We start from the raw sequence: 27,301 nt of genomic DNA, 5'->3' as shown, positions 1-27,301 counted from the left end.
GGGAAGGGGCTGGAGAACAAGTCTTACAAGGAGCGGCTGAGAGAGCTGGGGTTGTTTAGCCTTGAGAAGAGGAGGTTGAGGGGAGACCTTATTGCTCTCTACAACTACCTGAAAGGAGGTTGTGGAGAGGAGGGAGCTGGCCTCTTCTCCCAAGTGACAGGACAAGGGGAATGGCCTCAAACTCCACCAGGGAAAGTTCAGGGTGGATATCAGAAAAAAATTTTCATAGAAAGGGTTATTGGGCACTGGCAGAGGCTGCCCAGGGAGGTGGTTGAGTCACTATCCCTGGAGGTGTTTAAAAGATGGGTGTATGAGGTGCTTGGGGACATGGTTTAGTGGCAGATAGCAATGGTTGGACCTGATGATCCTAGAGGTCTTTTCCAACCTGGTGATTCTATGATCATCCAATTCCAATCCCCCTGCCATAGGCAGGGACACCTCCCACTAGACCATGCTGTCCAAGGCCCCATCCAACCTGGCCTTGAACACCTGCAGGAATGGGGCATCCATGACTTCCCTGGGCAACCTGGGCCAGTGCCTCACCATCCTCACGGTCAAAAATTTGTTCCTAATATCTAATCCAAATCTCCCCTCTTTCAGCTTAAAACCATTACCCCTTGAGCGATCCCTGCACTCCCTGATAAAGAGCCACTCCCCGATCTTCCTGTAACCCCCATTTGGGTATTGGAAGGCTGCTCTAAGGCTATAAGAGCCTTCTCTTCTCTAGGCTGAGCAACCCCAGCTCTCTCATGGTTTAGTGGCAGACAGGCATGGTTGGAATCAGTGATCCAAGAGGTCTTTTCCAACCTGCTGCTTCTACGATTCTATGACCCGTCCCGGGGGCGCTGGGTCCCGCCCGTTCCCCCCCGCCCCGCGCCGCCATTGGCCGCCTCCCGCCCTTATAGCTCCGGGCCGGGGCCGGGGCGCCCGGAGCTGTCGGGATGTATGTGGCGGGCGCGTGTCCGCGCTGGGCGCTGCTGGCGCTGGCGCTGCCGCTGGCGCTGCCCGCGGAGCGGCTGGAGCTGCTGCCGCACGGAGAGGAGCGGGGCGACGCCGCGCTGGCTGCGGGAGACGACGCGCACTCGGCGGCGCTGGAGCTGAGCACCGCGCTGCGCTTCTACGGGGCGGCCGTGCGCTCCCTCTACGTGAGTGCGGGGCCCCGCGGGAATTGCCGTCTGGCTTTGGGAAGGTTGGGTTTCGCCTTGGCCGAGTGAGGGCTGCGGACTGAGCTCGGGCCAGAGGGCTCAGCGCTGATTCCCTTCTCCTGCTGTGCCTGCTGCTGGTTCCTTGAGATGCGCACAGTCCGTGGAGGCAATGCAGCGGGATGCAGGAGAGCAAGGAGAAGGGAATCCGTTATGCAGCCTGAGCACCATCCCTTGACGCTCTGTCTCCGTACTGAGGGAACTGGGGTTGCTTAGCTGGTCTGGGGAGGTTTAAGAAGGCCAAATGCCGGGTCCTGCACTTGGGGCACAACAACCCTGTACAGCGGTACAGACTGGGGGAAGAGTGGCTGGAAAGCTGCATGGAGGAGGAGGACCTGGGGGTGTTGGTTGATGCCTGGACTGAACATGAGCCAGCAGTGTGCCCAGGTGGCCAAGAAGGCCAACGGCATCTTGGCTTATATCAGAAACAGCATGGCCAGCAGGACCAGGGAGGTGATTCTGCCTCTGTACTCGGCGCTGCTGAGGCTGCAGCTTGAATCCTGTGTTCAGTTCTGGGCCTCTCACCACGAGAAGGATGTTGAGGCTCTGGAGCGTGTCCAGAGAAGAGCAATGAAGTTGGTGAAGGGGCTGGAGAACAAGTCTTATGAGGAGCGGCTGAGAGAGCTGAGGTTGTTTAGCCTGGAGAAGAGAAGGCTGACGGGAGACCTTATTGATCTCTGAAACCGCCTGAAAGGAGGTTGCGGAGAGCTGGGTCTTGGTCTCTTCTCCCAAGTGACAGGAGCAGAGGGAATGGCTTTAAGCTGTATCAGGGGAAGTTTAGATTGGATATTTGGAAAAATTTCTTCACAGAAAGGGTTATTGGGCACTGGCAGAGGCTGCCCAGGGAAGTGATTGAATTGCCATACCTGGAGTTGTTTAAAAGACGGGTAGATGAGGTGCCTGGGGACATGATTTAGTAGTGGACAAGTATGGTTGGAGTTGATGATCTCCAAGGTCTTTTCCAACCTAATGATTCTATGATTTTCTGTGCTCCCTCATAGCATGTATGTCCAGCTAAGAAACATCCTTGCGGTCTATGTTTTGTGTGCTCCAGCATGCCAAAGCCGTGGAACGGGAACTATGAATGTCTGGCTAGCAGCCTAGTATGTCCAAGACTTGCACCTATTAGCCCTGAGAGTGCTGTTCTGCCCCTTAATGTCTCAGGCATTCTCAGATGTTCGTAGCTCAAGAGTTTCTTGGGAACACACATCCAGAGCAGTTGTGGGCTTTGGGCTGCAGCCAGACCCCAGACATGTGTGCGTGCCTCATAGCAGAGTCTGCATCCCAGAGTTGTGTATGCATGTTTATAGCCAGCAGTGAACATTTGGTATATGAAGGTGGGATTGAAAACAGATTGTCTGGAGCAAAGCTGTTCAAAAGTAGGCAGAAAAAAAATGTTTAAAATGACAGCATATCTTCAGAACACTCTGCAAGCGTACTGGCTGTTTTGTCATTGCCTCTTTTCCCCTCAGGCCTCATCTAGACTGGCAGCCGAAGATGCTAACTAGCATATTTAGAAAGGTCTTAGTAAGGAAGGTCCAGTGTATGTAGTGCATTAATCTGATCAAGTTAAAACCCTCCTCTTTGTCCAGATAAACCAACATGCTTTAGTACCATGGGTCTGAGATTCAACTTTGGTGACTGATCTATGTGGAGACACTTGGGAAACTAGACTTCCGTATGGCTGCAGTCATTCAAAATTTCATGTAGTTCCCCTTTACTTGAGTCAGTTTTATGGGTATTCATTGAACGTTTGACATGCTTAGATTACACTGAATTATATTAGTGCTGCCACTTAAGTTGTGCTCTTTTTCGTTGGCCACACTGCCCCTGCCAGGATAAATCCTGAAATCTCATCTGAAATCCAAAATTTTGAGGGATTTAAGCTATGCCTGTGTGGAAAATGGATTTTGTTAATTGAGGCTGGCAGTAAAGACAAAGTAATTCACAAGTATGAAGTGGAGTTCAGACTTCAGTTTGACCCTTACTTCATTGTCTTGTCCTCCATACTCTTAAGTTTGGTCACTGATTAGCCATCTCAAGTGAAAAATACTCTCTTTGAAGCACAGACATATTCTTGAAAGATAGCAGGCTATGTGTCCATTCTCTGAGAAGGAAAGATAACAAGCAACAAATCAGATAAGTAACAGAAAGGGGACAGAGTGTTCAAAGAGCAGTAAATTGGTTAACAACACTAAGTTTCTTTAGTTTAATGGTCCTGTTACATGCCGATGCCATAAACCAGGAACAATTCTAGTTAGTTTCTGTCTGGAAGAATACCCGTATAGAGGCTGTTCCAGAATCACTGTGCTCAGCACTAAGGATGCACAATTTTAACATAGGCAAAATCTGATAATGAATGGATCAGGTTTTGAGCTATTGTGATGAAATACATTTTTCTGCATGGTTCATCAGAAAAATGGTTACCTTATCTTGATAATCAAATGCTTGACTTAGGCAAGTTTTACCTTCATTCAGTTGAAAATATACTTGGATTCTCTATTTTTTTCCAACAGCTGAGAAGCTGAGTTATTTGAGTTAGTCCTACAAATGAATAAAAAGGCAAGAAGCTCTGAGGAATGATTGTTTAGTATCAACTTTTTGTAAATACCCTGATGGCAAAATTTTTTTCTTTTCGTAGGCACGAGAGAGAACTTTTACTTGCTGTAAGTGGAAACAGACTTTCACATACTGTAAACTTCAACATGGTGTTTTCCTATGCAAGATTTGTAATATTGAATCTTATCACTAACCCATACTCATCTGTTTGTTCTAATAACACACTTCTATTTAGTTCTTTTTCATTTTTTTTAGGACTCAGTGATGTGGAAAAGCTAAACAATTACAGATGAGTTCCTTTTAGGGAAGGATCAGAGTCCTTTCAGGCAAGCTTGGATCAATTTTTTTAATCATTATTTTTATTAACTTCCTAAGTTAATGTTTATATTTAGAAAATTTGGTGGCTTTAAGTCAACTGGCACTGCATTATACCAATAAATATAATTTTTCTGAACTCTCTACTCAAAAATATCCAAGTCCCCAAAATGCCTAGGAGGTGAACAGGGGAAAATACATCAATTGTTTGAAATTTTAGTTTTTATTAATTGTATATTATACACACAGGGATGCACTTTTTCTTTCATTAGAAGTACTTTGTTACTTTATATTTCCTTCTCTCTTGCTTTTTTCAGGGTAGAACCGTAACAGAGCATGTGATTTGTTCTGCTGCAAACCATGAACGTATGTTACCTATGTGTGTAATCCAGAAGTTTAACATGCTAAAAATACATCTGTGTTAGTTTCTGTCAAGTTAAACAGTGTTATACCCTAAAAGGAAAGATGTACAGTACAGCTGGTCTTTAGACAACGCCTACATCAGCCCATCAGCCCGCTTTTTTCTTTTCCCTTTTGACAGGAACGGTACTTTAATGAAACCCAATACTTACCCTGAGCTATTTCTCTTTATTATCTGTTTAACCTATCTGTGTGACCTTAAAAAGAACACGATAAACTTAAATCAGACTATTCACCATCTTAGTCACATTTTAGTTACATCTGAAAACTGAAAACATTTTTTTTAGTAATGATGAAAGTTCTTTCTCTACACTAAAAATCCCTTCACAAAATGAGCAGTTTGTGTATTTGCTTTCATTTAATGGCTTCCAAATGTTTTCTGGGTGATAGAATACTTACAAACAAACATTCCCTTAACAATTAAAACTGAACTGTCTCATTTGTAAACTACAAACAAATGAAAATGAGGTTGGCATTTTTGCATCTCCTTGATAAATTTCTTTTTAGCAAGATAGGAAATGAATAGTCAGAAGCATGCCCCTGATAGATAAAAAGAGGAAGGTCAAATGTTACGTAATTTCTTCTGGTCTCTACTTTGTTCTGTAGTATTGACTAGTCCTGATTGTATTTTCTCTTAATGTTATTATAATCTCTGCCATAAATGGGAGACCACACAGCCACTAAGTCTGCACACACCAAATCTGATTAAGAACATGGAATTTGTTTAAAATATTTTAAACACCAGTCATCTCTCATGAAAGGATTTAGTATGGGAGTAGGGGTGCTTGTGTACAAGAAGTGTAAGCAACGGGAAGGAAAGAAAAACTATTAATTTACTTGAATTTTGTTACTTCAATGGTGGAGTGCATCTCCTTGCTAAAATGTCTTGATGCCCACCGTCTTTCCTACTGTAAGCCACTGGTATAATATAATTGGTGGGTTTTAATCTTTAGGGTAAGTTTTAGCTTTGCTTTAGGGATATGAGGCATTTTCTAGTGTGCAGATGTTACAGAAGTTGTGGGAACCTTTCTGGACTAGTTATCTTCATGTCTGCCTGCAATGCAGGGTCTAGACTGGGGTAACCCATGCTGTCTTTTTAGTTCTGTATTCCTAAAATTCATAGTTCATCTTAGGATCTGTGGCCATTGTTAAGTCACAAATGATTAGAGGAAAAATGATCACAGTATTTAGCTTCTCCTCCCCCTCTCTTAACGACCTGCATTCCCATCATGCTTGTGCAGATTATATACTACTTACATGTCTTAGATATACTGTTCATGCACAAAACTTCCCATTTTTTACAGGCTCTTAACTTTTTTATAGTGGCATTTTTCACTGTAGCAGCTAATGAAATAACACATCTGCTCAAGCCATTTTTTAAAGTAAATTTTGCTGTACCATGGGAACTACTTGCTAAGTTTAGCTAATGGTTTGTGCTAACCATTATCCAGTTATATACCAAGCTGATTGACCACCAGTAGCCTGTGGCAAGGACGTGCTATGACACTGTGGGCAGCCAAAGAAGGGTTCAAAGTATAGATATGTGCTGTCCACAAAGAGGTGATTTGTAGCAAGAGTTCCCAGGCTGCACATTTTCAGATTTGCTACAGGTAGCGGTAATAATGGTGGTCCAGATTTTAAAGGATGGCACATAGACGTATGTACCCAACATCCCTGACAGGCTTGCATGTCCCACAATTTCTGTGTCTTGAAGAATAAATGTATTACTGGCCTCCTTGTTTCCAAGTGTGTATGGTAGAAAAGAGGGAGAAAAATTTGGAGACCATGAGAATTTTTAGACAGAGGAGACAGCTCTTACACAAGAAGTGTGTGAATAGGCTGGAGCTTTTCATTCTGGAGAAGAAATTACACAGGAGGAGGGACCAGGCAGAATTTGACTGTATGTCCCAATAAAAAAAAACCAAACAGGGTATATCAAATGAAGCTGCAAGCCAAACTGGAAACAAACAAAAGTGAGAGAGACCTTAAAGTATGAGCCAGAGATCTGTGGATTTCCTTTTTAAGCGATTTTGTGGATGCATGAAGTTTATATTTGGTGAAGGGAAGACTTAACAAATACGTGAGGGATATGAACTGATGATGAATAAACAGTCAAACCACAGGGAATCCCTTGAAATGAATGTTGTCGAAGGCTGGTTGGAGGAGGAGTACTTGCATGTCCTTCTCTTGTTCTGCTGAATCACGTACGGCTGGGGACAGGCACTTGGACTAGATGGCCGTGTGGTCTGAGTGACAGTGGCCATTCTGATGTTATTCCAGGCATTCATAAAGATTATGTAATGTTGTGAACAACTTGACCAGGTGAAAAGATCCACCAGCAGTTTGTTCTTGAAGTCACAAGAATCCCTGTGAGTGAGATAAATGTGTGAGAGATTGTTGTAGTTCTATAGCTTGTGCTGCCACTTTGAGGACCTCCATCCCTTTCTGAGCATGTGTAGCAGCAGCTCTGGAGTGGTGAGTGCCTGGCTGCCTGCAGGTAGTCAGATGCGTCCTTTTGTGAGGTAGTGAGACACTTGGAAATAGAATACATTTGTGTGTGTCTGAGTCATACAATGCCATACACAACTGGAAGAAGGTCCGGGACAAAAAGCTTTGTGTGAGCAGTTTATGCACTGCCTCAAGGCTTGACACCTGTAGTCTTGCTTGCTTCTTCTGTGTGTGTGACAGTCGACTCTAGTTTGCCAAGAGAGTTTGGCTATCGCACTTGTATATGTCATAACATCTACCTGTATGTGTGTACGTATGTATTTATTGATTTCAATTTTAGTCAGAGGTGGTTGGCTGTGGGTCAACGTCTCGCTAACCAGTTGAATCTCACTGAGCCAGTATGGATTTTCAGACCAAGGTTTTCACTTACGTTTGTTAATACTTTTTGTGTCTTTGTTTGTTTGTTTGTTTCCAAGTAATAGAGCCAGTTTTCCATATGACTGTGTCAGGGCACTCAGCTGTAAGGGAATTTACAGGGTGGTCTGTATCTGCCAAAGAAATTCCTTTTCTCTATAGCCTCTGGTATAGAAGCTGTTCTCTTGTTGCAGTCAACCTTGCACAGTAACAGGGAGGTTCCTAGGGGGGTGGTGGAAGTGGAGAGAAAATTAGAGCAGTCATGGCCAGGCAAAGAAATCTGTGCATCTTCCCAGAAGACTTTAACCCAATCTATTACAATATTTAAGCGTGGAGCAGGTTTTTTTGGGTGGCCATCTATGTGTAGATTAGTTCTTTGCTCGGAAATTCTATCAGCTTCTGAGGCAGCACTGTCGTAGCAAGGCAAGCCCAAGTGACTCAATTGCATCCCGAGTTCCTAAGCAGGTTTATAGTGAATGACAAAGCCTGTTTTGTCATGACTTATGGGGACACACAAACACAAGACAGAACTGTTCCTTTCCTTCTTTTCCGCCCTCCCCTCCATAATTCTCCCCTCCTTTTTTTCCCCATTGACAACCAGTCTGTTTTAGGAATAGGCAGCTTTCTAAACTGTCCAAATTAAGTTCCTTCCTCTGACTTCATGGTAGAAGTCCTCATTCCCAGGGCGTATGCTGTGACGTTGATACAGTTTCTCTGTAGTCCACTCTGCTTTACATCAGGTAAGAATCTAGCTTGCTAGTTAACCAAAAACCAACTATTGCAAATACTTGCTTCATTCTTAGTGTACCCGGCCACGCTGTGGTAAAACTGCTTTTTGTGAGAGTAACAGATGAAAGTGAGAAGAGCTTTTGGTCATCTGGGAGGGTCTGTATACAAGTCTTGACAGATTCATGGAAGGGTTGCTCTGAGAAAGACTTGGAAACTTGAGAGATGTGGTGGTTATGTATATCTTTGTTAGAAAATGAAATAAGTGTCTGGAATTTAAATAGCTAAAATCTTTAGTATCTAAGAGGAAAAAGATTAGTCTATCTGTAAAGTAGACATTCTGGTTTGGGGCAATTGAAATCCCAGGAATCCTGACGTGGGGCATAAAACAAAAACTTGTAAAAAAAACCAGTTACTTTACAAACACAAGACTGACTTTTTACTCAGTTTATTTTGGAGATTGAATGAAAATATTGTCATCTACTGCACACAGGTATGGGAGGCAATCATATGAACAGTATCTATCTTAAAATTTCCACATTTTTTTTAGGTTGCCACTAACGGGATTATTGCAGTCAATGAACCTTCAAGTGAAGAAAAGTATCTTGGTCAGTTCCCAGTCAGTTTTGGGGCTATTGCTCCTTTTATGGCTGACCTCGACACAACAGATGGACGTGGAAATGTGTATTACAGAGAAGATTCATCCTCAGATGTCTTGCAGCTTGCATCAGACTATATCAAAAGAGGTTTTCCTGAGACTACTTTTGATCCCAGTAGTGTTGTCATTGTTACCTGGAAGCTCGTGGCTCCTTACCAGGCACCTGGAGAAGATCATGCTTTGGAAGAAAGGGTGAATATCAGTCGGAGCTTTAAGACACGTTGGACACGTGTTCAGCTGAAGTGTAACACTCTTACCTGTTGTTTGGAAGGCCTGAATTCCTTCGTCTTTGAATTAATCCTATACAGTTAAGAATGTATTTTGTTGTTGAAAAGTCTGTAGCAAAATAAGAGTTTCCAGAGTTTTTACTTGATTTTTACTTTACAACATTTTATTCATTCAAAAGAAAATGCTTGAATCTACATAGCTGATTTCTTTGTGGAGAACAAGTTGAGAACATTACCACAACTTACCAAATCTTATTCTGTCAAAGATTAATTCCTTGTGCCTAACTTGACACCACCATTGTGTTCACAGTAATGATTCTGCACTCTGTCAGCAATGAATAGCTGGTGTCCGAGGTACTGTCTGGATGGGTCCTACAGTATGTAGGAGTATTCTTACCGGAAAAGGCACTTTTATCAACATGAAAATTGAACTCTTCTATTTTTCTATTTAATCTAGCATATCACTCTTTTAAGGAGATGATATAGCACCCTATGCATGTTACAGAACTTAGAATTGTGGTTTAGCCTATTTCCTAACAGATTGACTTACCTTTGATAGTGCTTTCTTTTTAGTATTTATGCATGTTAAAGCTAGAACTGCCTTAGCAAAACCTAAGCTTGTGTAAGATTGATTTCTCTTACGAAGTACCTGACATGTTATGTATGATGGAAATTCTGATTTTGACTTTGTGTTTTAAAGAAATATTTTTCTGTCGTCTGTCTTGATTATTTTTCCATGAGTAAAGGGATATTATTTTTTGTCCACAGAGAAACACATTCCAGGCAGTTTTAGCCTCTTCTGACTCCAGTTCCTATGCTATTTTCCTTTACCCAGAAGATAGTTTGCAGTTCTATAGTACATACTCCAAGAATGATAAAGGAAAGATTCCTGCTATGGTTGGTTTTAGTGAAGCCTCCACAAACTACTACTTTTGGGAAAAGCCAGGATCCTACAATGTTGTTGCTGATGATGAAGATGGCATTAGAAATCTGCACAAGTATGATTTTTTTGTTTTTCTTCTTTTTAAAACTTGTGAGGAAAACATCAAGGAGTTCCATGTTTTTCTTAATTGTAGCATGAGTCAATGAGAAATAATAAGGTCCCGTTAGCCATTACAGGCAAAATAGCAAAGTCTGCCACTGATAAATATCCACCCCCTTGAGGAATACAAGGACTTCAGTCTAATTTGTTAGAAGTCTATAGATCCATTGTCACTGGTAGGAGCTACTGTATACTTAGCCCTTCTAAAAACATAACCACTTAAGGCTTTAACTTTTTATACTCTGTCCCGGGCAGTCTTCTTTTTAAAGAAGAAGTGAACAAGAAAGAAAGGGAATGAGTTAGTGTTAGCGAGATCTTTGTGGCCCAAGTATCTCCTTCTGCTCTCATCACTCTGGAGACAAGAAGGCAAAAAACTCTCAAGGAGAGAGCTCTGGGTGTGGAGAAAAGACTTCAGCACTGTTTTATAGATGAATAAACTGTACCTGTAGATAAGTATGTAGATAAGATAATTCAACAGTTTCTTCCTGATATTTCTCAGTGAAGGATAACATTTTTTGTAGGCTAGAAATACCACACAACTTGTGCTTGATCATTTTGATTTGGTGTGTACTTCTCTTTGATAGAAGCAGCAATTCTGGGAAACAAGGTGTCTGGGTGTTCGAGATTGGTAGCTCATCTGACAGTATTGTGCCTGCGAAGATCAGCAATGTTTTGGAGACCCTAGAATCCAATGAACAAGACCAGGAGATGACTTCAAAACCTTTTATGTCAGAGTATGGCTCCACTGAAATAAGACAGCAGTATGTCACCAGTACTACAGACAGCACAGAAGACGATCAGTACCATGTTACGTATAGTGTTCCTCAGCTATCTGCAGAAGAATTTCTGACTTCGTACCAAGATGTGACAGGAGCACCTTCAACTGAGTCTTTTTATAGTCATCAAGATTTCCCAACAGCAAAAGCTCCACCTCGTCAGTTCCACATCCAGCAGTTCCCCCCACAGCAACCACAAATCATAGATGTGGAAGAATTTGATGAAACTGGTATAGGTAAGGTCTTTTCTACAGCTTGGGTAGTTCCAAGGTGGTTAGGCTGCAAAAAAAAGGAGGTATGAAAGCAATTGAACTATTAAAGGAATAATCTGTTTCCTTCTCACCACCTTCATATCTGAAAATCTGGACAGATTTGATGTGTTTGTGTTATTTATCAAGGCAATTAACTTGGTTGTCACCTCAGATTCAGATCTTGCCAGTCTAGTAAACTACTGCCCCAGTCAGGCTCACAGGAGAGGACATTTACGGTGTGTCTGTGGAGCCCGAATCTCTCCTAAGGAAAACTTCCTATAGCATAATTGTATTCTGAAGGCTGATGCAGTCTTGGTGGCAACTGATTTCCTGTTCTCTTCTGTCCAGGACTGTTCTTAAAGGTATGATCTTAAGTTTGATAGCTGCATTAAGTGTCTGTTCCTGGTAAGGATTTTAAGATCGGTTCTACTGAAACCTAGCTTATTTCCTTTCCTAGATGTATTATTGAATACATGTGATGTAGCAAAGGTTGAGAATAGTAGTGATTGTAAAAAGGGTTTCATGGCCTTAAGTTTTACAAGGGTGGGATTAGCGATTCTAACTTCTGAGGAAGTGTTTGTAGAACATTCAGAGTAGTGTGACTGACTGCCCAGTTGTTAGTCGTTTCTTGAAGCAGATGTGAGAATTGCCATCGCCATGAAATAACAGGGTGAAACAATTAGAATTACAGGGTGCATCAGCTGGTGCACAGTCCTGGGTAACGTACTGATGTGTTAGTGTACTCAGGCTGGAAAGGTTACTTTTTGCTTTGATTTGGAAACAATGACAGGTTAAAATTTTTGTGCATTTAGTTTTGCGAGACAGTTGAACTGATCTGTTTTAATATATATCTGCTGAAGTTAATAGGAATAAGCAGTTTTCTGACACCTGAAGCCCTAATGTTTTCTGCAAAATAGTAGACTGTTACTTGCATGTTGCAAGGTCAGCAAAAAACAATTGCAATCGTTGGTTTTCCTTAGAGTGAAAATGAAAAAAAACCACTAATACTTTGTCTTAGAGATACCTTTAAACTAAACCAGGGATATATGAACACAGTAGTAATTACACGAAATGTAAGCATCTGGTCTTATTTTCTACAGTGTTCCGCTACCACACAGATGTCCAGCAGACCTGTGCTAACAACCGCCACCAGTGCTCTATACACGCTATTTGCAAAGACTATCCCAATGGATTTTGTTGCAGTTGTATTGCTGGTTACAAAGGAAATGGCAGACAATGTGTGGCAGAAGGTAACTCTTTTGAAAATTAGGTACATATAGAGCAATTGCACGTGGCATTCTTAAATGAGGCGACCTGTTTTCAATACTAAAACCAACCTGGTTAAATACTTCTTTGAAGAGACTTATGACTGAGATGTGTTGAAAAGTATTTTAAGAAGTGAGCGACGCTTCCTAAAATGGTGTAGGTTTTTTGAATAAAGTAAATTATTTGAAGTGGTCAGTTATATGCATTAAAGATTTTAAAGTGACTTTCTAGAAAAAATAAACTCTTACATAACTGACATGATTTAATAGTTAGCATGACCTATCAATAGGTAGCATAACCTCCGGTGTTCATTGCTAAAATTAGTCGTGAAGTTCCAACATGTTATAATCCGATTTGGTCCCCACTTTAGAAATGGGCAGCTCAAAGAGGATGAAAAAATTAACTTTGATCATCAAGGTAGAGAGCATGGCTCCTCTTTGTCTGACTGTTAAGCCTCTTCGCTAAAGGGCTAATCTGCAAGTTTTTTGTTAGATACCCATTTAAACTTTGTTCCTGTGTAAAATCCATAAAGGAATTTCTTATATATACACTTGTAATCCTCAGAGTGACTTGACTCAAGAGTATAGATGCCTTTCAACAACTAAAATAGCTGATTGCAGACGTTGTGTTTTGTGAGACAGGAAAGCAAAATCTACTACTTATTTTCAGTTCATAAAATTGAGTATTCCAGAGGAAGAAAAGAAGGATGTGATAATAATTCAATTTGAATTCACAACATAGGAAATTATACACAGAAGACAATTAGCAATCCAAAGCAGCTGCTTCTGTGAAACACAGTCTTAAAATGGTCAATACTTTTGAGTCAAGAAGTAGAATAGGTTAGAATAATAGGTCAATTATTCTAACACCTCATGGTGTTAGCCTTCTAATGGAGAATGAACAAATTTGCATTCAGTAGGTGTTGATATGAAGTGTGATCTTCAAAAGAAGTTTCTGTTTGCCACTTACTGTCACAGAGACTAACAGCTTAGTCTGTTTATGGAGTTATCCTTGCAGACATGTTTATCGGGATAAAAGGCATCCCTTCAGGCAATTTTGGCCACTTAGTCATTTGTATAATGACAACACACACACAGAGGCACACACCTATGTGCAGCAAATTAATTAAGCAAATTAACCCACTGTTTGTGTGCAATTTCCTTCCTGTTGAATTCTGTGACCATTTGCTTGCCATTGATTTCAACACTAATATTTTCGAACATAGTGAAGACTCTGAACACATTCCTTGGAGAGTGCGTGAGAACTGTCATTTTGTTCTGATGTGTTGTATTGATTTGCCAGGTTCTCCTCAGAGAGTCAATGGGAAGGTCAAAGGAAGAATCTTTGTGGGAAATAACCCTGTTCCAGTTATATTTGAGAACACTGATCTCCACTCCTATGTTGTGATGAACCAAGGGCGTGCCTACACTGCTATCAGCACAATCCCAGAGACTCTGGGCTATTCATTACTGCCTCTTGCCTCTATTGGAGGTATCATAGGATGGATGTTTGCTGTGGAACAGCAAGGATACAAAAATGGATTCAGTGTTACCGGTAATTTCTAAATTAAAATAATGTTTAACAAACTGTACTCTGTCTTGAGAGAAAAGAAATATGCATTTAGAAGCAAAGTAACATGTGAAAACATGTTTATTCTGAACTGCAAATGGATTACTTTGTGATCAAACTCCTCACCGTTTTTCTTGTTTACAGTGTATAGATATTGGGCTTTTTAATTTACTCTTGGTGCAAAAGCACATAAATCTGTTAGAAAGAAGAATGGCTTGGCCAGTTCCTGTGCAAAAAAGACGTTTTGAAAAAGATCTGATTTTTGGTACTGAAGTGTATAGAGCCTCTGGAAAAAAGCTGTCCCTACATCTACAAGAACTCTAAAATTTTGATTGCCTGATTGTACTGACAGAGCAAAAGGGGAATGAAAATATGACCTCATAAAGGTCTGAAATTCTTGACAGAAGCAATTCCTGCATGAGATGCAAATGATTCTAATAACTTATTTGAGTTTACGATTACAGCTTTTCATGAGAGTCTGAGGCCAAATCTGGTTGGTTGTACATGTGTATTTAAGTTATTAATCCAATGTGTTCTAGGAGAACATGTGTTTCTTTTTCAAATTTTATCCTTTACAGCCCTGTACTATAAATTTAGTTGAAGGTAACTTAGTTTTGGGGTTTTCTTGGATTTGGTGTGTTTGAAGTTTGTTCTGTAATTTGCAACATACGTTTCACTTGGTTTTGATTTGGAAACAGATGTACTGGAATTTTTTTCATTTTTATTTTAACTCACTGTATTCCTAATGGTGGTTTTCTCTAAAATGTGCAACTCCTTGGCCATTTTAACCGGTAGGATAAGGCCTGCTATTATTAACTCTGTTGGGACTTTTCTTTTTTTATTAAAAACCTCACTTCTACAGGCTTACTTACAGTTTAGCACGCTTAGTGTTTAAGAAAATATTGTTTCTGTGCAGTATCCAGGGGTGTTATCAGTATTCCTCTGAAAGTTTTTTTCTGTAGAAGCCCCAAACATTAGCAATTATGCTACATTGAGGCTTTCAGAAAACAGTAATTTCTATTGTATCTAGTAGAAGCAATACTTTGAATAGAAGGATTCAGAAATGACTGTTAAATGGTTGAACTAATACTGTTTCTTTAGGTGGTGAGTTTACACGGCAAACTGAAGTAACTTTTCTTGGCAACAATGAGAAGCTGGTTATAAAGCAGAAATTCAGTGGAATTGATGAGCATGGTCACCTCACCATCAGCACAGAAATGGAGGGCAAAATACCTGAGATCCCATCTGGCTCATCAGTCCACATAGAACCATACACTGAACTCTATCACACTTCTAGTTCTGGTAAGGTTCCCTAAGAATGAAATGATAAAGTGCACATTTCTCATAGCAGAAAGTAATACAATCTGAAAAATATTATTTTATTCTCTTCTTAGCAAGTGTACTTAGGACCCTTTGATTTCTAGAAAGTTGCTCTTGCCTTCTAGGAACATGTCCCAAAAGAAGATGGATTTTGAGTGGGACAATGCAAATATTTCTAATCTTCTTATTGGAAAAAAAAAAAAAAAGAGTTCAACTGTCTCTGAACTGATGTTTGCAAAACACTCGATTTCCCTTTCTGTTGGCCTTACTTTCGCCCTGCTGATGGCAGCTGTACAGATTGCAAAGCTTTTTGTAGGGTCCACAGCTCTTCGGTAGGAGCCGTACTGGTGTGTTCTTCTTTTGTGGTAGTGTCAATAAGTGAGCTTTGGTCTTGTCCGATGAAATTGTGCAAACCCGTTATTTGTCAGCATGTGTCATGTAAGCTTCACTGCAGTGACTGTGCCTTGTGTTAGTAACAAGCATTTGTCAGTACTATTTCAGCTGAATTTGGGCAGTTGACCAGAGCCTCTTAATTCCCTTATCAGTTTCCTCTGTTGTCTCTTCAGTACTTTTCTCCTAGTCTCTTTCTTTTCTGTATCTCAGACTGTGAAATTTGGTAAGAGAGCCCTTCTGCGTTCCACTATTTACAGGAGAATCTCCCTTCTTTGGCTTTTCTCTTCCTGGATGAAGTTACGGGTGTTTCAACAGAAAAAAAACAAAGTGAGGTTGGAATGTTGCTGTTGGCCAGCCAGCCTAGCTGTCGAACACCAGTAAAGAGAAAGGATCCTGTGGTGCACCCAGGTGCACATGAATACTGAAGAGAGTACGCTTTGCTCCAAGGGCACACTTTGATTGCTAGAGATAGCTGAAAAGAATGCAGTTGCATCATCACTGCCTTATATCCAATGATCTCAGGATTTGGTAGTCAGTCAAGACCTCCTCTTGCTGCTTTGCCTTTTGTTATGGACTGTGAGGAGAAGGAGCTGGAGGCAGCAGGAAGCTTCTACTTTGTGCTGAACAACTTCAGAGTTTTGGAGGAGTTGTTTGGGCAGCGTGTGCTCTGTAGAACAGCTGTCTTCTTGGCAGAAATGCTGCCCCTGTGGAGAAAAACTCAGGGGCTGGAAGAAGGCATCCTTCAGGCTGGATTTTATTTATCAGTATGCAAATAGTTATTATTCTGCTGTATTATGACATATCTGATAGACCGTCAGCTTAAACGCAGCTTTTGCCAGCTGTTGCAAGTGGATTGATATGGGTGCGTTCTGGTGCCCCTATGAAGAATAGAGGAGTTCTGAGGAGCTTTTTGTTGGTGGGAGGATTGGCAAGCCCAGATCTGCCTTGAAGAGTTTTGGTCAGTTTTTCCCAACAGATAAGTGTTGTGAAGCATACTAGAGCTCTCAGATGTGCATCTTCCTCAGGACTGTCAAAATGCAAGGCCAATAGACCACAATGAACTAAAACTGGCTGTAGTTTGATGCTGATGAGGTGGCTCTTATTCTTCTTAGCGTATAGATCCATTATGTCAATTCACCTAAAGGAACCTCTGAGTTTCCTGAGTTGAATTTTCCTTTCTTTATCTGGTAACCCACAAAGTAAAATAAAATTTTTAAAATATGTCAAGATAATTTATAAGGTTCATTCCTCAAGGCTGTGATATCTGAGAAAAGAGTAAGCCTGGTCAAGCGCCTATTCCTTTGCAGGGAAATATATTCACTTTCATAGCTTTTTGCCTTTGAAATTTCTGTCTACCCTACTCAGCCTGTATCCCAAGTCTAAAGATAGCATTGGGCAGTGTTTTTGCTCTGTGTTCTGATCAGTGTGTTTGTTCCTGTGTTGCAGTGATCACTTCATCGTCCACCAGGGAGTACACAGTGACAGAGCCAGAAAGGGACGGGGTTGCTTCCACATACATGGGTGCCTATCAGTGGCGACAGACCATCTCGTTTGATGAATGCATTCATGATGACTCTCACCATGCTGCTTCTGCTACTCAGCAGCTCTCAGTGGACAGTGTGTTTGTCCTGTATAACAGAGATGAGCAAATTTTGCGATATGCTATGAGTAATTCCATTGGCCCAATCAGTGGTATGTATGAATTGGAAATCTCTCCTCTTCTGTAAGTAACTAAGAGCAGGCTTCTATATTTTTTTTAGCCTGCCTTAGCTGGATTAAATTAACGTGTTATATTAAGTCATTGCATTAGTCAGTAGAAATCTAGGTCCATCAGTAAAGAAGACAGATGGGACTGTTGAAAGTTTGTGAAATATTTTTGCTTGGGGAGGATTATTTAAGTGATTAACTGCTCATAAAATTCAGTGGGATTACTGTCTAATTTTTTTAAATACTCTTAATATCCCACCATGATCTATTGCTGCTCAGATATATGGAGTGTATTGTTTATCTGTACCTATTTTATAGTTCCTCTATAAAAAAAATTATTAATTTTTAATTATCAGAGCGAAGGGCAAAAGAGGGGAATGAGACTTGCCATTGAACCAGCTAGTTTCTTGAAAAGTGGCATTTTATCTCTGGAAGGTAGGCAGCCTATGACGTGCCGGCTTTTATGGATGAGCTGTCCCAGCTTGTCCGTTTGCACTAAAATCAGAAAAAAACACAGGAGTAATTTGAAAGCACGCAGAAGATGACTACAAGAAAAGATTGTGCTCACTTCTGTTTGTTACAAAGATAAAGTGGTACTAATTAAAATGAATAAACCACGCTGTTAAGAGTCACATTTTGAGTTTCATGTCAGTGACTGAAAGATGCGTTATCTTTGTCAGTCTTGTTCTTTAGAGAGGCTTGTGGCCTTTCTCTTTTTCAGCTCAGCAGTCCTTTGCACAAGTGACAAGGAATACGGGTGCTATTGCCATGACTAAGACTCTTGTCCTGCCTTCTTCCCATGCAAGAAGTGTCCTCTTTCCTTGTTTCATGTGCAGTACAAGCAGTCTCCTTCTGGGCCTTATCTGAGTGCTTTTACTTGGATAGAGTTGTCATGCTTAAATATGGTCTCTCTTGTCAGATGGTTCTGCTGATATTAACAGGAATCCTTGCTACACCGGTACCCATAACTGTGACACCAATGCAGTATGTCGTCCAGGAACTGGAAATAGTTTCTTCTGCGAATGTTCCATTGGCTTCCGTGGAGATGGAAATGTTTGTTATGGTATCAGAAAACTTTTGTTAAATGACAGCTAATGTAGCTTTTGTCTTGCTTAGAATGTGTTGACCCCCAGGACTAGCTGTTCCAGCAAAATGAACTGTCCTGAGAGGTTGGGTTTGGGAAAGGTAGGTTAGAGGGGTGCTAAGGTAGCTGATATGTCTCAATAATCAAAGTAAGCAAGTATGGCTGTCTTGAAGGGTCAAACTTTGCTTTGCTAGCTTACAAAGCAGTTTTCCTACCCAGTTCATCTTTTCATAAAACCTATGGGAACATAGCTGTCAGAAATTTATTCTAATGCAAGTTCTGGTTAACATGAGTCAACTGTGTTAAAAGTTCTTGAGGGAGATGAGGAATGGCATGTGTACTTGTGTACAGACCACAGATATGTGAAACCCATTGAAACAATCTTTTTCAAGATATGCTGTGGAAATCCCTTCTGCTCTAGGAGCCTTATTTCCCAGCTCTGTACTCTTAACATATTTGGGCACAAATACTTATTTTCAAGAGGTGAAACTGTGTATTGATGAAATATGCATTATCCCTATTAGTTAATGGAGTTGTTTAACACTGCTTCTGATTATCATTTTCTGTCTCAGTGGCTCCTCTTCCTTCCTCTCTAATACCTTGTCCTCTCCCCTTATTACTCCGCTATAGAACGTCTTTTGGGGTTTTTGGTGCAAATCCGCTGAGGATACAGTTGCCTGAAGACTTATTTTCAAGCTACTAATATCTCTTAAGAGACTATCCAAGATGTAGCTTAAATACGTGAGCCTCCTATAGTTAAACAGCTGCACAGTTTCTGTTTTTCTGGCATCAGTATTAAATGTATCTTTTTAATGCCTGGAATCCTTATAATATTCTAGATATTGATGAATGTTCAGAGCAACCAGATCTATGTGGCAGCAATGCAGACTGCAATAATCAGCCGGGAACCTACCGCTGTGAGTGTGTCGAAGGATACCAGTTTGCAGCAGACGGGCGGACTTGTGTTGGTGAGTTTCTCATCTCTCAAAAGTATTGCTCATCATCTTTCAGGCTATGATTCATCTCACAAAGACAGAAAACAGAGCTTGTAGGATCTGCACTGCCTTCTAATGTGAGTTGGATTTAAGAGTTTGTGCTGAAGTTAGTGATTACAATCCATTACGTAACCGAATAAGGTGCCTGAAGTAGTTTGGTTTTGTCTCAAAAATTTCCCATTCAGAATGTGTCCAAACAGAAAGTGGAGATGATTATAGAACACTTCTGTCCTTCCTGTACCATTATTTAGCTGTAGATTTCACATGGAAGTAAAATTCAAATTTGTAAAAGAAGAAAAATTAAAGTGGGCAGTCATTAATTTGTTGTTATTTCACAGCATCTTACTTTCAAGATGAAGTAGGACTTTTTCTGCATTTTGTGTGTCTTGCAGGTTTATCCTGAAGTGACAGCTAAACATGCTGAAAAGGAACTCTGACTGCAAATTTTCACTGTTAAAATCTTTGCGATTGGGAGGAAATCTAGCTGGTTTGTTAGAGGACCATTAAAATTTCAAAACTGAAAGCAACTTCAAAAGTTGTCACTGAGTTAGTTATTTTAATTTAATTTAAAAACTTTTTTTCTGGAGGGAGCCTGAGTTAATCTGTACTTGCTGGACTAAGGTTGCCCTGCTGAGGGTTAGTTTTTCCTGTTTGCTCTGTTTTGTCACTAAAGTTTTAGAAATTCCATTTGCTAGCTAGAATAATTGTATGGGATGTATATCGAAAACGAATTTTCCATACAGAAAGAAAAGCCATGAGCTTTACCCTTATGAGGATATCAATTAGATTTTTTTTTTCCAGTTAACATTTTTGTCTTCGTTCGCAACCTGACCGTAGTTCTGTACTGACAAAACCTGTACATGCTCTTTCAGTATGATTGAGCCAATTCTTGTTTGTTTTGGAAATAATTGATAACAGCTGAGGATTATATTTGTGTCTGTCGTGGCTGCTTTGTGGTGGAAGCTTAGTTCCACTTTGATCAGCTAATGCATCCAGATATTTTCTCACTGTAGCAGTTCTTGAGCTAAGACTAAGGAGTCTTCATCTTGCAGCAGAAAGTTGCATTGCTTTCCTTTAAGTGTGTGACACTGCATGCTGCGTATTACATTCCATCATGAGCCTCGTTCCTCTGCTCCAGTAAGAGTTACCATTCCTGTCTGCTTGCAGTGCACAAAGTCTCCCCTATGCAGAAAAGTTGGAAAAGCATCTTCTTCCAGGAGATTGAAAGGTGTAGGATGAGAAGTGGAGGAGTGACTTTGTCTTCTTTATGTCCACCACTGCCCTTTTGTCACTTGGACCTGAAAGGGAGCATTCTTGCCTCCAGCCACAACCTCACTGGCTTCACTCTACTGCTTTTCCATGAAGCTGATGTGTCACACTTCTAACAAGTGCTAAGTAATTCCTGGCTCAGCTTGAGGAACTTCACTTTGATCCCTTCCTTCAGTCACAAACAGACTTTGCATCCTTAAGACTGAAGAGAGGAAAGATGAACTTGAGTTTCCCATCAGATGGAAATAAATGCCATGGTAATCTTGTTCCCCTTTCCACAAGGGAAGGTTTTATGACCCGCAGACCACTTGAACAGCTACCGTCTTTGTACTTTTGTGGCTTGCTCTGGGATACCAGCTCTGACTCAGCTTTTCTGGAACTGCATTTTTTTCATACCAGCTGTGTGACTCGCTGAATAGCTTTAGAAGAGAGCTGTAAATAAATACTGTTCTCCTGTATCTCCCTTTGAGGTCCAATGCCAAATCTTATGCATTTTTAATGGAGTTCTAGATAGATTCTTTTGTAATCTAAAACTTACTTCGTCAAACAGAAAAGACATAAATGATGCTAACAATGATACCGTGTTCTCCAGAGAAATGGAAAAAATTACTATTTTCAGATGTGGCTCTGATGGCAGATTTATGTTATTTCCCTGCTGATGCTGTGGTAGTCTCCATCTGTGTACTGTGATGAAAGGAGCACTGTAGAGTGTCTCTCTCTCTCTCTCTTCTCTCTGTCAACTCCTCGTAAGAACTGCATAAAGAGAAATCCCTGTTACAGCAGATGGAGGTCTGTTCCTAGATGTACACAGTGCAGATTCATCTATTTCCATGCCCAAAATTTTTGTAGCATTTTGCTCTTCCTATTTTAAAAATACCACGGTTTTCTCTTCTCTGACATAACATAACCAGGGCTCCAGCAATGACCTGAAATAACTTGTGTGTGAAGCCTTCAGATTCATTGCTGTCAGTAGTGAGAAAGTTATGAAAAGCTACAGAACTGGTCTCAGCTTCCACAGTTTGTCAAAATTCTCTCCAATAGTTGACGAATGTGTTTATCTTCTGTTGAGTGAGTTGCCAAGTGACAACAGCCCTGGGTCAGTGCTAGGTTAGTGTAGCAGAATATCTAGTAATTCCCAGTGCAGTGAGCTGGCCACTTAGCTAAGATGTGAGATGCCTTACATTTCATCATCCAGGACTGTTTTTTATAAACAAAACTGTGATAGGATCTGTTCCTGTGGTAGCTTTTCTGCCCTGTTCTCTATTAACATATATCTATGAGGTCCTGAGGCCAATGAGTTCCTTGTAAAACATTAATAAGAAGATTTAACACCAGTGAAAGGAGAGATCTGGGAAAAAAATACCCCAAAACCTAACCCCTAAACAAAAAGCTCAGTTTCCTTGTTTCCTTTCTCTTCTATGTGCTTTCACAGCTGTTCTCTCCCTATAAACTTGTTATGAGCTTCAGACTTTGTGAAGGAAACCCCAAATTTTCATCTCCTCTCTTGTACATCTAACCTGCAGCTGTTGAATATGCCATAAACCATTGCCAGACAGGCACACACAATTGTGACATTCCTCAGCGCGCTCAATGTGTGTACACTGGAGGGTCTGCCTACATCTGCACATGCCTCCCTGGCTTCTCTGGAGATGGGCGTGCCTGTGAGGGTGAGTAATACCATTTGTTCTGGGTTTTTTATACTCTTTATTGCACAACTTGCCTGGCCATTGCAATGTCTTACAGTTTCTTGTGATTTAAAGCAGGATATTTTGTAGTTAAATCCTTCAAGCAGGCATTGCCTTAAGGTTTTGTCCTTTCCTCCCTTCACTTTTGAATTTACTCTTCAATATTTGAGCTACAGAAGGCCCAAGACGGGGTAAATGCGAAAATTGCAGTAGCTGCACTTAGAAGTCTGCTGGGATTGTTTGCACTGTATTATTATTGCACTGACTACATTAAAAAGTTATATTGCTTCATGTCAGTTGGAGTGCAGTGGGGGAACACCTTTACCTAAGTACATGTTAGAAACCTTACCAGCCAAAACCTACTTCTCTTGCTCTGTTAAATCTTTTCCTTGAGAAACATGGGTATGTACTTCTAAAAGACTTGTGTGAGTTAACAATGCTAGTGACCCATTGGAATAGCAGAATGCAGGGATTTGGTGAAAGCCAGATCCTAAATACAGGTATGCTTCCCCTTTCCCTCCCCTGCCCCCCCCCCCCGCCCCCTTTGCACTTGTATATAGATATTCTTCCAAAGGTTTATAATTCTAGTTAGATATCCTGAAATAGGAGCCTGAAAGTAATATGGCAGGTTTGCACTGTAATTCATCACTCAAATTTGTCCATCAGGAGGAACAGTTCTCTGAGACTGAGCTTTTCTTTTACAGATGTAGATGAATGTCAACAAGGCCATTGTCATGCAGATGCTTTCTGCTACAACACTCCTGGGTCCTTCAGCTGCCAGTGTAAGGCAGGTTATCGTGGGGATGGTTTCCGGTGTGTGTTAGGAGGTAAAATTTTATAGTTCTTGAAAGTTGGACCATAAGAATAATTTGGGAATTGAAGGTTTAATCCTAGCCAACAATTATGCACCTAATACAGCTTCCTGCTTGTTCCCCCGACTCCATGGATGGGGAGAGAATTGGAGGAGTAAAAGTAAGAATACTCATGGGTTGAGATAAAGACAATTTAATAAGTAAAGCAAAAGCTGTGCATGCAAGCAAAGCAAAATAAGAAATTCATTCTCTACTTCCCATTCGCAAACAGGTGTTCAGCCATCCCCAGGAAAGCAGAGCTTCAGCAGACCTAATCGTTATTTGGGAAGACAAAACACCATAAATCTAAACATCCCCATTTCCTTCCTCCCCCAGACTTTTTAGTGCTGAGCATGACATAATATGGTACGGAACATCCCTCTGTTCGGTTGGAGTCATCTGTCCCAGCTGTGTCCCCTCCTGACTTCTTGTGCACCCCCAGCATACTCACTGGTGGGGTGGGGTGAGAAGCACAAAAGGCTTTGACTCTATGTAAGCACTGCTCAGCAATAACTAAAACATCCCTGTATTATCAACACTGTTACCAGCACAAATTGGAAACATAACCTCATATCAGGTACTATGAAGCATGTTAATTCTATCCCAGCCAAAGCCAGCACACACATGTAGTGGTTAGTGTGGCTACTAAACTGCTAAGCACACTGTGCTATTTTGTAGTAGCTTTGTGTTACTTTTTGATGCTTATCCTGTACACTCCTTGACTTTCCATACTCATCACAATTGTATCTTGAATGGAGATCTTTCCATGTCACGGCTTTAAAGGCAGTAACAAAATATTTTGGAGAGTTTTGTCGTCTCTGCTGTTTTAGTGTGTGGGGATCTGCCAGGTTTTGTTAGTCTTCATATATGCCTCTCTGTTTTTTATTTTTTTATGTTGTTTTGTACTACCAGTAGAGGACATGGCTTGGAAACACTGTATCAATTATGTCTGCTCATGAAATGCTCTGAGCAGAAAAAAATCTGCGTAGATAAAAAGTCTCCCTTTTGCTGACTCTCGACTGAACTATCTGTAATGCTCTGCTGGTCTGCAGCAATGGGAGTCTTTACAATAAGCTTAGCAACTCCTCCCTCTTAGAGGGTTAATGGAACAATAGCTGCCCTTGGATTGTCATATGTTGCTAAAGCTTTAGTACTTTTAAAATTGATGTATCCAACAGTTAATCATTGCCAGGAGACAGAATTGAGGTATACTTTCTGAAGCCTAGCAGAAAGCAACTTGCTTTACTTTAGCACCCAGTTTGTAAAGTGGCTTCAGAATGGAGATTCCAGATGAGGCTGTATTGTATTCAGCTGTAATTAGAGACCCTTTCTTTTCCTTTTTACCCACTAAGGTTTTGATCTAATTAGCCTCAGTGAAGTCACTGAAGTCTCTCCTGGTTTTTAATAGCATGGAAAGTTTCATTCATCTGAATACTCATTTCTTTTTGCTGTACCCTTTTCCAATCCATGTGTACAACTGCTTATTTGTTTGATGTCTTTATTATTATATGAAACGTATATGTCTTTATTATTGTATGAATCTTATCACTGCTGAATGGCAACTCTTGAATCAAGTAGACTAACAAGTAAGATGGATTTGAGTCACACGCAAGGGAATGTCCGTAGGAGTGAATGAACCAGTTAATGAAAGAGTTAATAGTGCTGGAATGTCTCACAGCTATTAAGAAAGCCTGTACTTCATTATTTCCTCACGCTTCATTTTTCTATTTCAAAAACCAGATGTCTGAGTGTTCCTACCCCTGCAGACCCCAGACAGTGTTTACTAAACAGAAACAAATCTAGATTCTTGGAACTAGGGGTCTGACTGTTAAGAGCCATTCGCTGATCCTCAGTATGCAATCTGTTTCACATGAGAAATGCACTTAGCAGGGCAACACTGTAAGTGAAGGATTACAAAGGAAAATGAAGGGACAAAGGGGAATGTGTTATTTTGGTATGGATTTTTTCCTCTTCTGTTTCTTTGTCAGTGTCTGAGAACAGCAAATGAAAATATCAGTAAAGCTCCTTGTTATATGTGGGGAATAAAGTGATCCACATAGAAAGTTAAAAAGTACTCTGATTACATACTGATTCTGGACACAGTTTTAAATATTTCTGTCTTTAGCTTGTGAATGAAAACCTGATTGAGTAGTTGTATCAGATCTATAAAATTTTTTTAATGCCATCACAGAACTAATTGAATTTGGTTTAGAGTGTGAGACTGTAGTCCTCCCTGTGAAATGGAAGGGAAGAAGTCCCTGTTCCTCATCCTGTTTTCTCAGCCTCCATCTTTTTTTGGAAAAGTCCATAAATAATCTTCTGCAGTACTGCTGCAAGAGCTTTCCTTTATGACCAAAAAAGACTTTGAATTTTGTGTATGGCTTTAGAGGTTTTTTTTTTCCCCTTTCTGTTTGTTTCTTGGCTCTGCATGGGAAGTGTGTACATGTATGTTTTTCATGTCCTGCTTTCCATATCCATCCTATTTCCATTTCGTTTTTTTTTTCAAATTCCATTATATATTTCAGTGACTTTTAAATTCCAAATTGCTACTGGTAGTTTATGAAACAACTGAAAAAAAAAGCCTTAAATCCAGATTTGTTTTTCTGAGGAAGCATATACATTTACCTTGAGATTGGGATGCATCATTCTACGTATCTAGTCTGACTTGTGGTACTGTGGTCCATGGAGCATAACTTCTTCATCAGACTCTTGATCTCTGTTCTGCAATACAGCTTCTCTCTTAGGAGCTTGTTTTCGTATACCACTTCCATTTTTCACTATCCTTTTGAACTGTGGTTACCAGAGTTGGATGCAGTATTCCTTGAATCATCTCCCAAGTCCCACATTGCTTTTGTATACCTGTGTGTTGTTCCCTGTGTATATTCCAAATTCTTATTTATACCCCCTCAAAATCCCTACAGCACTGAGCTGAGTTCGGGCAGCTTATCTCCTCGCAGTTGTCTGCTGATAACTGTGAGCTGCTGATCACTCTTTTTGGTTGTGGTTTCTAAGGTAAGACTGTCTTTAGAGACTGGTCTACACAGTATATTCCAAGAAGTGGAACTTCTCATTTTACTATGTGAATTTACTTGATGATTTTAATGAGCTCAGTTTACCTGCTGATGAGGTCTTGTCTTTTTCATGTTTTGTGATTTATTTCTCTTCCACAAATGAGCCAACTATGATTGTATATTCCTCTGGAATCCTAATGAAGAAATTAAATGTCTTAAAGTCTTAGTTTTAGGTTTCCTTATTAAAACCGGGTAGTGTATGTACTTACTAGAAATACTATGACTTCGCAACATTTGTCCACTGACTTAGGTAATTTTTCAGTTTTTAATCATTTATCAAATTAAGGTAGCCGACGGTATGGTGCTTTGTCTTGAAAACGATGCTGTTCTGTGGGCAGTGCCATAGGGAAATGTAAACATATTAGGTCAGTGTGTTATCTGACAAACATCAACTGCATCAAAGAGCAGTGAGAATGGATTTTTACTCAATTTTATACCAAATGCTAATCAGTGATGTTTAAACATAGATACTGCAAAACACTGAAACTTGATTCTGTTAATAAAACACTGTTGCCACCCCTGTTTTCCTGTATCACTGAAGATTGCTCAGATCTTGTTCTTATACAATTTGTTTTATCTCTGGCAATAACACTAGTATATACCGTTTTTCTCATCATTGACGTGATCATTTGGCTTGACACTCAAATGTGGTTATTAAGAAAGGTAAGAACCTCTAAAAATTGGATATGGTGCCTTTAAATAGGCATGACTAGTTTCCCATTTGCTGCAGTCAGGTATAGTAGTAGATGTAACAGCACTGTTACTCCAGGTAAGCATTATTTGCTCTTAGCTCTAGCTGTTGTAGTTAATGGAAGTTTTCTTTGTACCAATCAAGAGATCAGAGAACCCTCCTAATCTTAATTGTTCTGTATCTTTGAAGTGTCTTGACTGGGTGGAATATTACTGTATTAACATTAAAAGAGGAGCACTGAGAAACCTCATTTAGGCAGCTATACTGACGGAAAGGAAAGTTACTAGACATAATATTTGTGTCTGGAAGCTGGTTTACCAAGTAACTCTTGTGCAAACTAAATTTGTGCCAATTCTTGTTAT

The 27,301-nt window shown here is 40.4% G+C and overlaps 1 protein-coding gene across 2 annotated transcripts in view; it reads left to right on the top strand.

The window, feature by feature from the left end:
• The first annotated feature begins 912 nt into the window (after positions 1-912).
• NID1 (nidogen 1) overlaps positions 913-27,301 on the top strand; it is a 78,674-nt gene continuing 52,285 nt past the window's right edge. For both annotated transcript variants that reach the window (XR_008448973.1, XM_009562162.2), the window contains exons 1-12: positions 913-1,145; positions 8,635-8,934; positions 9,738-9,967; positions 10,596-11,023; positions 12,139-12,288; positions 13,607-13,858; positions 14,975-15,175; positions 17,033-17,278; positions 18,213-18,356; positions 19,217-19,345; positions 22,165-22,308; positions 23,031-23,153. Coding sequence is in view for 1 of the 2 variants with exons in the window: in XM_009562162.2 (XP_009560457.2) it covers positions 942-1,145; positions 8,635-8,934; positions 9,738-9,967; positions 10,596-11,023; positions 12,139-12,288; positions 13,607-13,858; positions 14,975-15,175; positions 17,033-17,278; positions 18,213-18,356; positions 19,217-19,345; positions 22,165-22,308; positions 23,031-23,153 (2,551 nt within the window). In the remaining variant the exon portion in view is untranslated. The remainder of the gene's footprint in view (positions 1,146-8,634; positions 8,935-9,737; positions 9,968-10,595; positions 11,024-12,138; positions 12,289-13,606; positions 13,859-14,974; positions 15,176-17,032; positions 17,279-18,212; positions 18,357-19,216; positions 19,346-22,164; positions 22,309-23,030; positions 23,154-27,301) is intronic.

This window comes from Cuculus canorus, chromosome 3 (assembly GCF_017976375.1).
Source record: "Cuculus canorus isolate bCucCan1 chromosome 3, bCucCan1.pri, whole genome shotgun sequence".
Lineage (NCBI taxonomy): Eukaryota > Metazoa > Chordata > Aves > Cuculiformes > Cuculidae > Cuculus > Cuculus canorus.
Note: the sequence above shows the minus strand (reverse complement) of the source record. Positions and strands in the feature narration are given on the sequence as shown.